The 16,972-nt window shown below is 45.2% G+C and overlaps 1 protein-coding gene across 1 annotated transcript; it reads right to left on the bottom strand.

The window, feature by feature from the left end:
• Positions 1-748: 748 nt before the first annotated feature.
• Positions 749-16,768, bottom strand: LOC112236262 (thymic stromal cotransporter homolog). Its single transcript, XM_042313179.1, is given in 7 exon segments — positions 749-1,241; positions 2,363-2,519; positions 12,036-12,119; positions 15,145-15,316; positions 15,610-16,072; positions 16,074-16,192; positions 16,319-16,768. Coding segments are annotated over 7 exon segments (1,296 nt in total). The 5' UTR covers positions 16,562-16,768; the 3' UTR covers positions 749-1,183.
• Between the last annotated feature and the right edge of the window lie 204 nt (positions 16,769-16,972).

The raw sequence follows: 16,972 nt of genomic DNA, 5'->3' as shown, positions 1-16,972 counted from the left end.
TCTCTCTCTCTACTGTCCTCCTGTTGTTCTCTCTCTCTCTCTACTGTCCTCTCTCTCTCTACTGTCCTCCTGTTGTTCTCTCTCTCTCTACTGTCCTCCTGTTGTTCTCTCTCCCTCTACTGTCCTCCTGTTGTTCTCTCTCTCTCTCTACTGTCCTCCTGTTGTTCTCTCTCTCTCTCTACTGTCCTCCTGTTCTCTCTCTCTCTCTACTGTCCTCCTGTTGTTCTCTCTCTCTACTGTCCTCCTGTTGTTCTCTCTGTTGTTCTCTGTTGTTCTCTCTACTGTCCTGTTGTTCTCTCTCTCTCTCTACTGTCCTGTTGTTCTCTCTCTCTCTCTACTGTCCTCCTGTTGTTCTCTCTCTCTACTGTCCTCCTGTTGTTCTCTCTCTCTCTCTACTGTCCTCCTGTTGTTCTCTCTCTCTACTGTCCTCCTGTTGTTCTCTCTCTCTCTCTACTGTCCTGTTGTTCTCTCTCTCTCTCTCTACTGTCCTCCTGTTGTTCTCTCTCTCTCTACTGTCCTCCTGTTGTTCTCTCTCTCTCTCTACTGTCCTCCTGTTGTTCTCTCTCTCTCTCTACTGTCCTCCTGTTGTTCTCTCTCTCTCTCTACTGTCCTCCTTTTCAGTGTGCATTGTTTACTATTGAATCAAAATATGTACATGTTGATGTTGGAACAACATATTTAAATAATAGACTGGATATGGATGTTGTTTTGATGCAACTATCTTTACCTCAAATGATTTTAGATATTGGACCAATAAAGAAACGTATTTAATCTGTTCACTCAAATGCTTTTGATACACAATAAAGAACACAATAGTTCAAATGCAAAAACATAATGCATTAAAAAGTGACAGTAAAGTATTTCAAGTTAATTCAGCTCTGTTTCACCGGAGTTCTTTCACAGTGACGGGAACATCAAACTGGCTTGGAGGTCCAGAATTTGAGGGCTCTAGAGAATGCCAGTGTTTTCAATAGTGCCCTGTATCAGCCCTGTATCAGCCCTGTGTTGGACATGTTGATTGGGCTCAGGCCTGGGATTTATTCAAAAGACGCGTTGTGTAACTACCAACAATGCGTTTTTGCAGCGATTGCATTCATGGTAAGTGCTGCTGACATCGGCTCCAGTGTCACAGAGACGGCGAGGAGGGCCTAACCGTCAGTTCCCCAGGATCCTCTCGTAACCGTCAGTTCCCCAGGATCCTCTCGTAACAGTCAGCCCGGCCAGATCTGCAGCCCACCATGCTGGAGGAGAGAGAAACATCGTACAAAGGAAATGTGGTGACGCTTTACATGACAGGGTCCTTATTTCTGTCATTATTCTTGTACCGTGTAACAAGTATTGGAAATGTTCTTTGTAACCCCGTACTGGTGCTGTGTTCAAAACAGCTGTGAACTGGGAACTCTCCCACTTCAGTGAGTTCAAGGCAAGTGGAAACTCAGGGTAAAAAACGGTGGCTAGGGCTGATGATGTCACATCTTACCTGTCAGGTATGGTGGCTAGGACTGATGATGTCACATCTTACCTGACAGGTATGGTGGCTAGGACTGATGATGTTACATCTTACCTGTCAGGTATGGTGGCTAGGACTGATGATGTCACATCTTACCTGTCAGGTATGGTGGCTAGGACTGATGATGTCACATCTTACCTGACAGGTATGGTGGCTAGGACTGATGATGTCACATCTTACCTGTCAGGTATGGTGGCTAGGACTGATGATGTCACATCTTACCTGTCAGGTATGGTGGCTAGGACTGATGATGTCACATCTTACCTGTCAGGTATGGTGGCTAGGACTGATGATGTCACATCTTACCTGACAGGTATGGTGGCTAGGACTGATGATGTTACATCTTACCTGACAGGTATGGTGGCTAGGACTGATGATGTCACAGCTTACCTGACAGGTATGGTGGCTAGGACTGATGATGTCACGACTTACCTGACAGGTATGGTGGCTAGGACTGATGATGTCATATCGTACCTGACAGGTATGGTGGCTAGGACTGATGATGTCACATCTTATCTGACTAGTATGGTGGCCAGGACTGATGATGTCATATCGTACCTGACTGGTATGGTGGCCAGGACTGATGATGTCATATCGTACCTGACAGGTATGGTGGCCAGGACTGATGATGTCATATCGTACCTGACAGGTATGGTGGCCCGGACTGATGATGTCATATCGTACCTGACCGGTATGGTGGCCAGGACTGATGATGTCATATCGTACCTGACAGGTATGGTGGCCAGGACTTATGATGTCATAACCTACCTGACAGGTATGATGGCTAAGACTGATGATGTCACATCTTACCTGACAGGTATGGTGGCTAGGACTGATGATGTCATAACGTACCTGACAGGTATGGTGGCCAGGACGGTGATAATGCTGGACAGGGTGAAGACGAACCCGGGGAACCAGTCCAGCGTAGCCTGGTACACCTTGGTGTAGATGGGAGTGTAGGCCAGGCTAGCGATCTTAAAGGACAGCTGCAGTGAGATGAGGGTGATCCCTGTGAAGCACAAATGCCTTTCAAAATGTGTTGCATTATGGGATACAAATAGTTTGACTGTTGCCTTTGTGTGATCTAAGGTCATGTTCACTACTTCTGCGTTTTGCCGGCTGCACCATGCAGCAGTCGCCTGGCTAGTGGGAGGCGCTATTATCAAACTATTTTTTTTTTGCGGGGGGGTGGTTCAACAGCACGAACGTGACCAAGACAGGAACCAACTTTGCTGTAATTAGAGGCTCAGATGAAACCAAGATTGAAGTCTTTGGCCTGAATGCAAAGCGTCACGTCTAGCGTCTGTTAACCTAATGTGTAGTCTGCTAACCTAATGTGTAGTCTGCTAACCTAATGTGTAGTCTGCTAACCTAATGTGTAGTCTGCTAACCTAATGTGTAGTCTGCTAACCTAATGTGTAGTCTGCTAACCTAATGTGTAGTCTGCCTGCTCTAACCTAATGTGTAGTCTGCTAACCTATTGTGTAGTCTGCTAACCTAATGTGTAGTCTGCTAACCTAATGTGTAGTCTGCTAACCTAATGTGTAGTCTGCTAACCTAATGTGTAGTCTGCTAACCTAATGTGTAGTCTGCTAACCTAATGTGTAGTCTGCTAACCTAATGTGTAGTCTGCTAACCTAATGTGTAGTCTGCCTGCTCTAACCTAATGTGTAGTCTGCCTGCTCTAACCTAATGTGTAGTCTGCTAACCTAATGTGTAGTCTGCTAACCTAATGTGTAGTCTGCTAACCTAATGTGTAGTCTGCTAACCTAATGTGTAGTCTGCCCGCTCCAACCTAATGTGTAGTCTGCTAACCTAATGTGTAGTCTGCTAACCTAATGTGTAGTCTGCTAACCTAATGTGTAGTCTGCTAACCTAATGTGTAGTCTGCTAACCTAATGTGTAGTCTGCAAACCTAATGTGTAGTCTGCTAACCTAATGTGTAGTCTGCAAACCTAATGTGTAGTCTGCTAACCTAATGTGTAGTCTGCTAACCTAATGTGTAGTCTGCTAACCTAATGTGTAGTCTGCAAACCTAATGTGTAGTCTGCTAACCTAATGTGTAGTCTGCAAACCTAATGTGTAGTCTGCTAACCTAATGTCTAGTCTGCAAACCTAATGTGTAGTCTGCCCGCTCCAACCTAATGTCTAATCTGTTAACCTAATGTGTAGTCTGCTAACCTAATGTGTAGTCTGCTAACCTAATGTGTAGTCTGCTAACCTAATGTGTAGTCTGCTAACCTAATGTGTAGTCTGCTAACCTAATGTGTAGTCTGCTAACCTAATGTGTAGTCTGCTAACCTAATGTGTAGTCTGCAAACCTAATGCGTAGTCTGCTAACCTAATGCGTAGTCTGCTAACCTAATGTGTAGTCTGCTAACCTAATGTGTAGTCTGCTAACCTAATGTCTAGTCTGCAAACCTAATGTGTAGTCTGCTAACCTAATGTGTAGTCTGCAAACCTAATGCGTAGTCTGCTAACCTAATGTGTAGTCTGCTAACCTAATGTGTAGTCTGCTAACCTAATGTCTAGTCTGCAAACCTAATGTGTAGTCTGCTAACCTAATGTGTAGTCTGCAAACCTAATGTGTAGTCTGCCCGCTCCAACCTAATGTCTAATCTGTTAACCTAATGTGTAGTCTGCAAACCTAATGTGTAGTCTGCCCACCCAACCTAATGTGTAGTCTGCTAACCTAATGTGTAGTCTGCCCACTCCAACCTAATGTGTAGTCTGCCCACCAAAAATACTTCTTTAGACATGCCCTGACTGTGTGAAATTTGGTGGCACTATCACAAAGACCTCAATATGACCTCCATGGAGGTCTTTGGTATTTTATGATCAGAAGTGTTGTCTGTATTATTGGTGGGGCTGATTTAGTTGGGTAGATGACGTTACAAAGTCGTATTTCACCCTATTTTATTCTGACAGGAAATCTATTCAAATGTCCTGGTTGACTGACAGGCTTCCCAGACTGCCTCCAATCACATCAATGTTCCATAAAGGGATCTGGTATTAGTGTACCAAGTTTGGTACTTGTATCAAAAAGTGCAATGATCTGGAAGGTATATTTGGTTCTTACAAACTAGAATATAGAGGGTGCTACTGTTGGTCTGAGAAGGAAGCAGCTTGGTGCAGGGATTATGTCAATGGGTAAAATACATTTCCTATCTTCTCTCGTTTCCAAGTCTATTCAATTCTTAACAAACAGAAAGCCATTCTGACTGTATAAATATCATGGAGAGGGTTATAATAACAGGCAGTCTCCATCTCAAATGGCACCCTATTCCCTATGGTGTAAACTTAACCCATATAGCTCTGGTCAAAAGTAGTGCACTATATAGGGAATAGGGTTCCATAGGGCTCTGATCTAAAGTAGTGCACTATATAGGGAATAGGGTTCCATAGGGCTCTGGTCTAAAGTAGTGCACTATATAGGGAATAGGGTTCCATAGATCTCTGGTCTAAAGTAGTGCACTATATAGGGAATAGGGTTCCATAGGGCTCTGGTCTAAAGTAGTGCACTGTATAGGGAATAGGGTTCCATAGGGCTCTGGTCTAAAGTAGTGCACTATATAGGGAATAGGGTTCCATAGGGCTCTGGTCTAAAGTAGTGCACTATATAGGGAATAGGGTTCCATAGGGCTCTGGTCTAAAGTAGTGCACTATATAGGGAATAGGGTTCCATAGGGCTCTGGTCTAAAGTAGTGCACTATATAGGGAATAGGGTTCCATAGGGCTCTGGTCTAAAGTAGTTTACTATACAGGGAATAGGGTTCTATTTGGGATGGTATGTTATAATTAAACCAGAACTGGATGAACAAGCTAGTTGAGGACGCCTGGCTAAAGATGGCGTCAGAAGGAAAGCACATCTCTTCATGCCGGGGGTGTTCAATAGCTTGACGTGTTGCATGCCAGTTGTATCTTCCCCTTTTTAACCTCGTAACAGCAGAACAGGGAAGAGGATCACCTGTTCTGGTTCAACCACATACTAACGACAGCGTTGTTATTGTTATTCTCCTCGTCAGAAAACAGGGCTGAGCCCCAAATGGCACCTTAACCCCTAAAGATATGAAAGGCTTAGTAGTGGACTATATTGGGACCTAATCTCGGTTAAACCAGAACTAAAATGTAGTGTGGTATACGTAGTGGTCCAACATGACACTAATCTACCCTACTGGTTTCTCCCTAACATGACACTAATCTACCCTACTGGTTTCTCCCTAACATGACACTAATCTACCCTACTGGTGACACTAATCTACCCTACTGGTTTCTCCCTAACATGACACTAATCCACCCTACAGGTTTCACCCTAACATGACACTAATCTACCCTACTGGTTTCTCCCTAACATGACACTAATCTACCCTACTGGTGACACTAATCTACCCTACTGGTTTCTCCCTAACATGACACTAATCTACCCTACTGGTGACACTAATCTACCCTACAGGTTTCTCCCTAACATGACACTAATCTACCCTACTGGTTTCTCCCTAACATGACACTAATCTACCATACTGGTGACACTAATCTACCCTACTGGTTTCTCCCTAACATGACACTAATCTACCCTACTGGTTTCACCCTAACATGACACTAATCTACCCTACTGGTTTCTCCCTAACATGACACTAATCTACCCTACTGGTGACACTAATCTACCCTACTGGTTTCTCCCTAACATGACACTAATCTACCATACTGGTGACACTAATCTACCCTACAGGTTTCTCCCTAACATGACACTAATCTACCCTACTGGTGACACTAATCTACCCTACTGGTTTCTCCCTAACATGACACTAATCTACCCTACTGGTGACACTAATCTACCCTACTGGTTTCTCCCTAACATGACACTAATCCACCCTACTGGTGACACTAATCTACCAAACTGGTTTCTCCCTAACATGACACTAATCTACCCTACTGGTTTCTCCCTAACATGACACTAATCCACCCTACTGGTGACACTAATCTACCCTACTGGTTTCTCCCTAACATGACACTAATCTACCCTACTGGTTTCTCCCTAACATGACACTAATCTACCCTACTGGTTTCTCCCTAACATGACACTAATCTACCCTACTGGTTTCACCCTAACATGACACTAATCTACCCTACTGGTTTCTCCCTAACATGACACTAAACTACCCTACTGGTGACACTAATCTACCCTACTGGTTTCTCCCTAACATGACACTAATCTACCCTACTGGTTTCTCCCTAACATGACACTAATCTACCCTACTGGTTTCACCCTAACATGACACTAATCTACCCTACTGGGTTCTCCCTAACATGACACTAATCTACCCTACTGGTGACACTAATCTACCCTACTGGTTTCTCCCTAACATGACACTAATCTACCCTACCGGTGACACTAATCTACCCAACTGGTTTCTCCCTAACATGACCCTAATCTACCCTACTGGTTTCACCCTAACATGACACTAATCTACCCTACTGGTTTCTCCATAACATGACACTAATCTAAACTACTGGTGACACTAATCTACCCTACTGGTTTCTCCCTAACATGAAAATAATCTACCCTACTGGTGACACTAATCTACCCTACTGGTTTCTCCCTAACATGACACTAATCTACTCTACTGGTGTCTCCCTAACATGACACTAATCTACCCTACGGGTGACACTAATCTACTCTGCTGGTTTCTCCCTAACATGACACGAATCTAGTCTACTGGTGACACTAATCCACCCTACTGGTTTCTCCCTAACATGACACTAATCTACCCTACTGGTGACACGAATCTACCCTACTGGTTTCTCCCTAACATGACACTAATCTACTCTACTGGTTTCTCCCTAACATGACACTAATCCACCCTACTGGTTTCTCACTAACATGACACTAATCCACCCTACTGGTTTCTCCCTAACATGACACTAATCTACCCTACTGGTTTCTCCCTAACATGACACTATTCTACCCTACTGGTTTCTCCCTAACATGACACTAATCCACCCTACTGGTGACACTAATCCACCCTATTGGTGACACTAATCCACCCTACTGGTGACACTAATCCACCCTACTGGTTTCTCCCTAACATGACACTAATCCACCCTACTGGTTTCTCCCTAACATGACACTAATCCACCCTACTGGTTTCTCCCTAACATGACACTAATCTACCCTACGGGTTTCTCCCTAACATGACACTATTCTACCCTACTGGTTTCTCCCTAACATGACACTAATCCACCCTACTGGTGACACTAATCTACCCTACTGGTTTCTCCCTAACATGACACTAATCTACCCGACTGGTTTCCCCTAACATGACACTAATCTACCCTACTGGTTTCTCCCTAACATGACACTAATCCACCCTACTGGTTTCTCCCTAACATGACACTAATCTACCCTACTGGTGACACTAATCTACCCTACTGGTTTCTCCCTAACATGACACTAATCTACTCTACTGGTTTCTCCCTAACATGACACTAATCTACCCTACTGGTGACACTAATCTACTCGACTGGTTTCTCCCTAACATGACACTAATCTACTCTACTGGTGACACTAATCCACCCTACTGGTTTCTCCCTAACATGACACTAATCTACCCTACTGGTGACACTAATCTACCCTACTGGTTTCTCCCTAACATGACACTAATCTACCCTACAGGTTTCTCCCTAACATGACACTATTCTACCCTACTGGTTTCTCCCTAACATGACACTATTCTACCCTACTGGTTTCTCCCTAACATGACACTAATCCACCCTACTGGTGACACTAATCCACCCTATTGGTGACACTAATCCACCCTACTGGTGACACTAATCCACCCTACTGGTTTCTCCCTAACATGACACTAATCTACCCTACGGGTTTCTCCCTAACATGACACTATTCTACCCTACTGGTTTCTCCCTAGCATGACACTAATCTACCCTACTGGTTTCTCCCTAACATGACACTAATCTACCCTACTGGTTTCTCCCTAACATGACACTAATCTACCCTACTGGTGACACTAATCTACCCTACTGGTTTCTCCCTAACATGACACTAATCCACCCTACAGGTTTCACCCTAACATGACACTAATCTACCCTACTGGTTTCTCCCTAACATGACACTAATCTACCCTACTGGTGACACTAATCTACCCTACAGGTTTCTCCCTAACATGACACTAATCTACCCTACTGGTGACACTAATCTACCCTACTGGTTTCTCCCTAACATGACACTAATCTACCCTACTGGTGACACTAATCTACCCTACTGGTTTCTCCCTAACATGACACTAATCCACCCTACTGGTGACACTAATCTACCAAACTGGTTTCTCCCTAACATGACACTAATCTACCCTACTGGTTTCTCCCTAACATGACACTAATCCACCCTACTGGTGACACTAATCTACCCTACTGGTTTCTCCCTAACATGACACTAATCTACCCTACTGGTTTCTCCCTAACATGACACTAATCTACCCTACTGGTTTCTCCCTAACATGACACTAATCTACCCTACTGGTTTCACCTAACATGACACTAATCTACCCTACTGGTTTCTCCCTAACATGACACTAAACTACCCTACTGGTGACACTAATCTACCCTACTGGTTTCTCCCTAACATGACACTAATCTACCCTACTGGTTTCTCCCTAACATGACACTAATCTACCCTACTGGTTTCACCCTAACATGACACTAATCTACCCTACTGGGTTCTCCCTAACATGACACTAATCTACCCTACTGGTGACACTAATCTACCCTACTGGTTTCTCCCTAACATGACACTAATCTACCCTACCGGTGACACTAATCTACCCTACTGGTTTCTCCCTAACATGACCCTAATCTACCCTACTGGTTTCACCCTAACATGACACTAATCTACCCTACTGGTTTCTCCCTAACATGACACTAATCTAAACTACTGGTGACACTAATCTACCCTACTGGTTTCTCCCTAACATGAAAATAATCTACCCTACTGGTGACACTAATCTACCCTACTGGTTTCTCCCTAACATGACACTAATCTACTCTACTGGTGTCTCCCTAACATGACACTAATCTACCCTACGTGTGACACTAATCCACCCTACTGGTTTCTCCCTAACATGACACTAATCTACCCTACTGGTGACACTAATCTACTCTACTGGTTTCTCCCTAACATGACACTAATCTACCCTACTGGTGACACTAATCTACTCTACTGGTTTCTCCCTAACATGACACTAATCTACTCTACTGGTGACACTAATCCACCCTACTGGTTTCTCCCTAACATGACACTAATCTACCCTACTGGTGACACTAATCTACTCTACTGGTTTCTCCCTAACATGACACTAATCTACCCTACTGGTGACACTAATCTACCCTACTGGTTTCTCCCTAACATGACACTATTCTACCCTACTGGTTTCTCCCTAACATGACACTAATCCACCCTACTGGTGACACTAATCCACCCTATTGGTGACACTAATCCACCCTACTGGTGACACTAATCCACCCTACTGGTTTCTCCCTAACATGACACTAATCTACCCTACGGGTTTCTCCCTAACATGACACTATTCTACCCTACTGGTTTCTCCCTATCATGACACTAATCTACCCTACTGGTTTCTCCCTAACATGACACTAATCCACCCTACTGGTGACACTAATCCACCCTACTGGTTTCTCCCTAACATGACACTAATCCACCCTACTGGTTTCTCCCTAACATGACACTAATCTACACTACGGGTTTCTCCCTAACATGACACTATTCTACCCTACTGGTTTCTCCCTAACATGACACTAATTCACCCTACTGGTGACACTAATCCAGCCTACTGGTTTCTCCCTAACATGACACTAATCTACCCTACTGGTTTCTCCCTAACATGACACTAATCCACCCTACTGGTTTCTCCCTAACATGACACTAATCTACACTACGGGTTTCTCCCTAACATGACACTATTCTACCCTACTGGTTTCTCCCTAACATGACACTAATTCACCCTACTGGTGACACTAATCCAGCCTACTGGTTTCTCCCTAACATGACACTAATCTACCCTACTGGTTTCTCCCTAACATGACACTAATCCACCCTACTGGTTTCCCCTAACATGACACTAATCTACCCTACTGGTTTCACCCTAACATGACACTAATCCACCCTACTGGTGACACTAATCTACCCTACTGGTTTCTCCCTAACATGACACTAATCTACCCTACTGGTTTCTCCCTAACATGACACTAATCCACCCTACTGGTTTCCCCTAACATGACACTAATCTACCCTACTGGTTTCACCCTAACATGACACTAATCCACCCTACTGGTTTCCCCCTAACATGACACTAATCTACCCTACTGGTTTCTCCCTAACATGACACTAATCCACCCTACTGGTGACACTAATCCACCCTACTGGTAACACTAATCCACCCTACTGGTGACACTAATCTACCCTACTGGTGACACTAATCTACCCTACTGGTTTCTCCCTAACATGACACTAATCCACCCTACTGGTGACACTAATCCACCCTACTGGCTTCACCCTAGCACTCTGTGTTGTAAGGGAATGCGTTGTCATTCATGACTTGCGTCACCCTACGTTGCAGGCTCCAGAAAGTGAGTATATAAACAGTGGTTAGCCAACTGCGTTGTGTCATAGCAGATGTGAGTGAATGACACATCGGTGCGTACAGTATGTGATCAATGGAAAGGTCAGGAAGTCTCTTCTGTTTGCTTATTTATTGAACCTTTTATTTAACTTGGAAAGTCAGTTAAGAACAAATTGTTATTTACAATGACGATCTACCCCGGGCCAAACCCTAACGACGCTGGGCCAATTGGACACCGCCCTATGGGACTCCCAATCACGGCCGGTTGTGATACAACCTTTGAATCGAACCAGGGTCTGTAGTGACGCCTCCTTGTCCTCTATGTCATTTGCCAAATATGTGTGGCGTATTATGAATGGAGTGGCAAGGACTGGAATGCAAACACAAACAGGTCTAGATCTGGATTGTAAACACAAACAGGTCTAGATCTGGATTGTAAACACAAACAGGTCTAGATCTGGATTGTAAACACAAACAGGTCTAGATCTGGATTGTAAACACAAACAGGTCTAGATCTGGATTGTAAACACAAACAGGTCTAGATCTGGATTGTAAACACAAACAGGTCTAGATCTGGATTGTAAACACAAACAGGTCTAGATCTGGATTGTAAACACAAACAGGTCTAGATCTGGATTAAACACAAACAGGTCTAGATCTGGATTGTAAACACAAACAGGTCTAGATCTGGATTAAACACAAACAGGTCTAGATCTGGATTGTAAACACCAACAGGTCTAGATCCATGTAATCATATTCATTGTGATCTAAAAAGGTAAAACGGATCCTAAATCAGCACCGTTAACTTTGAGACGCTTGACACATACGGCCGCAGTTATGGTTGAGAGACAGACATGAACCACAGGACTTACCGTACGATGAGCCGTTCACCTGTTTAGACAGCAGAGCCCGGATGGTTGGCATGGGAATCAGAGCAAACAGGGTCAGGGCTCGAGCTGAAACAGAAATGTGAGGAAGGGTGTGAATACAAAAACAATTCAGGTGAAGAATTACAGACAAGATCAGGTGACCATTCCAGCAGAATATGTTTAGGGTCTATTGTGTTCTAGTCTGTTCAGCCTCCTGGGTACCTCTCCCTGTAGTAACTATTGTGTTCTAGTCTGTTCAGCCTCCTGGGTGATTTTGTAAGAAAGAAGTGAGTCTAACCACAATTCTGTTGAAACCCGTCGATAGGGGAGCACCACTTATACTCTAGTGTTTCCACTACCTCTCCCTGTAGTAACTACCTCTCCCTGTAGTAACTACCTCTCCCTGTAGTAACTACCTCTCCTGTAGTAACTACCTCTCCCTGTAGTAACTACCTCTCCCTGTAGTAACTACCTCTCCCTGTAGTAACTACCTCTCCATGTAGTAACTACCTCTCCCAATAGTAACTACCTCTCCTGTAGTAACTACCTCTCCCTGTAGTAACTACCTCTCACTGTAGTAACTACCTCTCCCTGTAGTAACTACCTCTCCCTGTAGTAACTACCTCTCCCTGTAGTAACTACCTCTCCTACAGTAACTACCTCTCACTGTAGTAACTACCTCTCCCTGTAGTAACTACCTCTCCCTGTAGTAACTACCTCTCCCTGTAGTAACTACCTCTCCCTGTAGTAACTACCTCTCCCTGAAGTAACTACCTCTCCCTGTAGTAACTACCTCTCCTGTAGTAACTACCTCCCTGTAGTAACTACCTCTCCCTGAAGTAACTACCTCTCCTGTAGTAACTACCTCTCCCTGTAGTAACTACCTCTCCTGTAGTAACTACCTCTCCTGTAGTAACTACCTCTCCCTGTAGTAACTACCTCTCCCTGTAGTAACTACCTCTCCTGTAGTAACTACCTCTCCTGTAGTAACTACCTCTCCCTGTAGTAACTACCTCTCCCTGTAGTAACTACCTCTCCCTGTAGTAACTACCTCTCTCTGTAGTAACTACCTCTCCCTGTAGTAACTACCTCTCCTTACAGTAACTACCTCTCCCTGTAGTAACTACCTCTCCCTGTAGTAACTACCTCTCCTGTAGTAACTACCTCTCCCTGTAGTAACTACCTCTCCTGTAGTAACTACCTCTCCCTGTAGTAACTACCTCTCCCTGTAGTAACTACCTCTCCTGTAGTAACTACCTCTCCTGTAGTAACTACCTCTCCCCTGTAGTAACTACCTCCCCTGTAGTAACTACCTCTCCATGTAGTAACTACCTCTCCTACAGTAACTACCTCTCCCTGTAGTAACTCCCTCTCCCTGTAGTAACTACCTCTCCTGTAGTAACTACCTCTCCCTGTAGTAACTACCTCTCCCTGTAGTAACTACCTCTCCCTGTAGTAACTACCTCTCCCTGTAGTAACTACCTCTCCCTGTAGTAACTACCTCTCCCAATAGTAACTACCTCTCCCTGTAGTAACTACCTGTCCACACACACACTACCCTACCTCCCCCCTCCACACACACACACTACCCTACCTCCCCTCCACACACACACACTACCCTACCTCCCCCTCCACACACACACACTACCCTACTTCCCCCTCCACACACACACACTACCCTACCTCCCCTTCCACACACACACACACACTACCCTACCTCCCCTCCACACACACACACTACCCTACCTCCCACTTCCACACACACACACTACCCTACCTCCCACTTCCACACACACACACTACCCTACCTCCCCCTTCCACACACACACACACACTACCCTACCTCCCCTTCCACACACACACACACACACACACACACACACACACACACACACACACACACACACACACACACACACACACACACACACACACACACACACACACACACACCCTACCTCCCCCTTCCACACACACACACTACCCTACCTCCCCCTCCACACACACACACTACCCTACCTCCCCTCCACACACACACACTACCCTACCCCTTCCACACACACACACACACCCTCCCCCCCCTTCCACACACACCTACTACCCTCCCCCTTCTCTCACACACACACTACCCTCCCCCTTCCACACACACACACACACACACTACCCTCCCCCTTCCACACACACACACACACTACCCTCCCCCTTCTCTCACACACACACTACCCTCCCCCTCCACACACTACCCTACCCCCTCCACACACTACCCTACCCCCTCCACACACATACACACTACCCTCCCCCTTCCACACACACACTACCCTCCCCTTCCACACACACTACCCTCCCCCCCTCCACACACTACCCTACCCCCCCCTCTACACACTACCCTCCCCCTTCCACACACACACACTACCCTCCCCTTCTCTCACACACACACTACCCTCCCCCTCCACACACACACACACACACACACACACACTACCCTCCCCTTCTCTCACACACACACTACCCTCCCCCTCCACACACACACACACACACACACACACACACACACACACACACACACACACACTACCCTCCCCTTCTCTCACACACACACTACCCTCCCCCACCACACACACACACACACACTAACCTCCCTCCCCCTCCACACCATTGATCTACACAACCTGTAAACCCTGTCAGAAATGAGAAGCTGAAACATAGAGGAGGATGTCTGATTTAGTATATTTAAAAAGACAGCGGCACCTTGTTTATTTAAAAACAAGTCTTCACACACCATCACACCATGCTACATTGTGGAGGCCTGGAACAGTCTCCTTCCTCATTCCAACTCAATGACAGAGTTACTGCAGGCGGAGATGTATGTGTGCCTGCCTGTCTGCCTCTCTGTCTGCCTGTCTGTCTCCCTGTCTGTCTGCCTGTCTGCCTGTCTGCCTGTCTGCCTGCCTGCAGGCATTTGTCCAAGCAGTTAGATTTTCTTGGGCAAAGTACAGTTCTCATAAATCTATCATAAATTATTGGCTACTGTACTAAATGTAATTGGCTACTGTAAATACATGTAATTACACTCTGATAAGGGCACTGTAAATAAAACATATTATTATCTTACCCAGATAGAACATGTATGTTGCCGTGACGAAGGCCATGAAGTAGATCCCGGCAGCGAAGGACACCATGCCGATGATGATGAGGGTGACGTCACTCACCCATCTGGACATTACCATGACACCCAGGAAGCTCGTCAGGAAAACCACGAACCCGGCGGCGTTACCGTAACCTACCTGTTGATGTGTTTTGGTTTAACCAGAGCCCGATATTGCAAGAGTTAATTCTCACAAGTCATAACTCTGAAATAAGGTTTTTGTCCTAGATCTTTGTTTTGTGCTATCATTCCAACTCTTTGTCAAACATGTTTGGCATGACAGGGCAAGGAGTGACATGATGGTACAAACAGACTGGTAAAACCAGGCTACAAAATGCACATCTTGTTTGATTTAATCAGGACTAATCATGTAATATATATATTTATATGTTTTTTTTTTTTTACCCCCAAATAAAATATATTTGAACTTACCTGTGTAGCACTCCAGTTCAGGGGCTCCTTCATCTCAAAGGTCACCAGTATCTCCATCCCACCTCCCACGGCCACGTCATATAAAATACCGCTCGCGAAGAGAAGCAGAATGTTCAATATATTCCTGGAATTTCGCTCAGTGAAGAAGCCATTGGTCTCGTTGCGCTCCTGCGCGCTTGTCGAGACACTTGGCATTAGAAAGAAGAAGGTTGTGTAGATAAGACACAAAAAGTAGAGGAAAACACTCAGGCTCACTAACAGAGTCCCCTGTTTAAAATCCACACTGTACAACTGGAAGAGGTGCCCCGACGCTAGACTACCGACGAGACCGGCTACTCCGTAGACCAGTTCAATATGCATCATGTGGAGAGAGCGGTCCTCCTCGGTGGAGGTGAGCGACACCAGGGCCATGACCCCGGCCCAGTAGGAGCAGAACCCGCCGCTGAGTCCGTGGACCACCACCCCCGAACATAGCCTGTATCGGGAGATCCATCACTATGACCAGGAGCAGGACCACTCTGGAGACCAGGTAACCCACCAGAGGGATCACGATGGGGATCTTCCGGTACCCCAGGTCCCCTACCTTGGATGGATGTATGAATGAATTGTATTAGACATATTTAATGAAACACACAAAGTTGCCATTTAAGTACGACAATAGGCTATATATAAAAAAACGATCCAGGAATAAAACAATGTATCGATTTACCTTGGCTAAAAGAATAGCGGGTAGGATCGGTACGAATTTGGCCAGCATATTATATATCATGTAGAAGTTGGACATAGCTTTCTGCCGGCTGTCTTCGGTGGGGGTGGGAGAGAGCGCGTCGGTCATGTTGGCGCATCTCTCCTTGACCACCATCTGCAAACCGGTGTCGAAAAACGCGCTGGCTATTTGGGCACATAAAACCACCGGCTCGATGCGTTTACGCATTTTCCCGAATGACAACATGATTAGTCCCGATAGAAACCGACAGGCAGACTTTAAAAATAAATGGACAGATTACACTCCCAACGCCTAAACTAACCAAGGAATGTCACCTGTCCATGTCTGGATGACTGTAGACATTTGCGCTTTACTGATCACGACATACCCTATCCAATACCCATTCATGTCTAGTTCCGTGTTTCAAACCGAGCCATGAGCTCACAGAGTAGATTATGTACGTACATGATGACAAAAGACTGGGTGGGACTGGGAGTGGTACGAAAGCTTCTTAGGGAAGTTGGCACAGAACAAATATTAAAACAAGCCTAACTGCACAGTGTTCATTTTGGCATTCGTTTTTGTGATATAGTCTAGTCTTGGTCATTTTGACAAAAATATAATTAAATCACATGTTTTGTCATTTGAATAATGACT

This window comes from Oncorhynchus tshawytscha, unplaced genomic scaffold, assembly GCF_018296145.1.
Source record: "Oncorhynchus tshawytscha isolate Ot180627B unplaced genomic scaffold, Otsh_v2.0 Un_contig_5029_pilon_pilon, whole genome shotgun sequence".
In the NCBI taxonomy this organism is placed as follows: domain Eukaryota; kingdom Metazoa; phylum Chordata; class Actinopteri; order Salmoniformes; family Salmonidae; genus Oncorhynchus; species Oncorhynchus tshawytscha.
The sequence above is the reverse complement of the archived record's forward strand: the minus strand, read 5'-3'. Positions and strand labels throughout refer to the sequence as shown.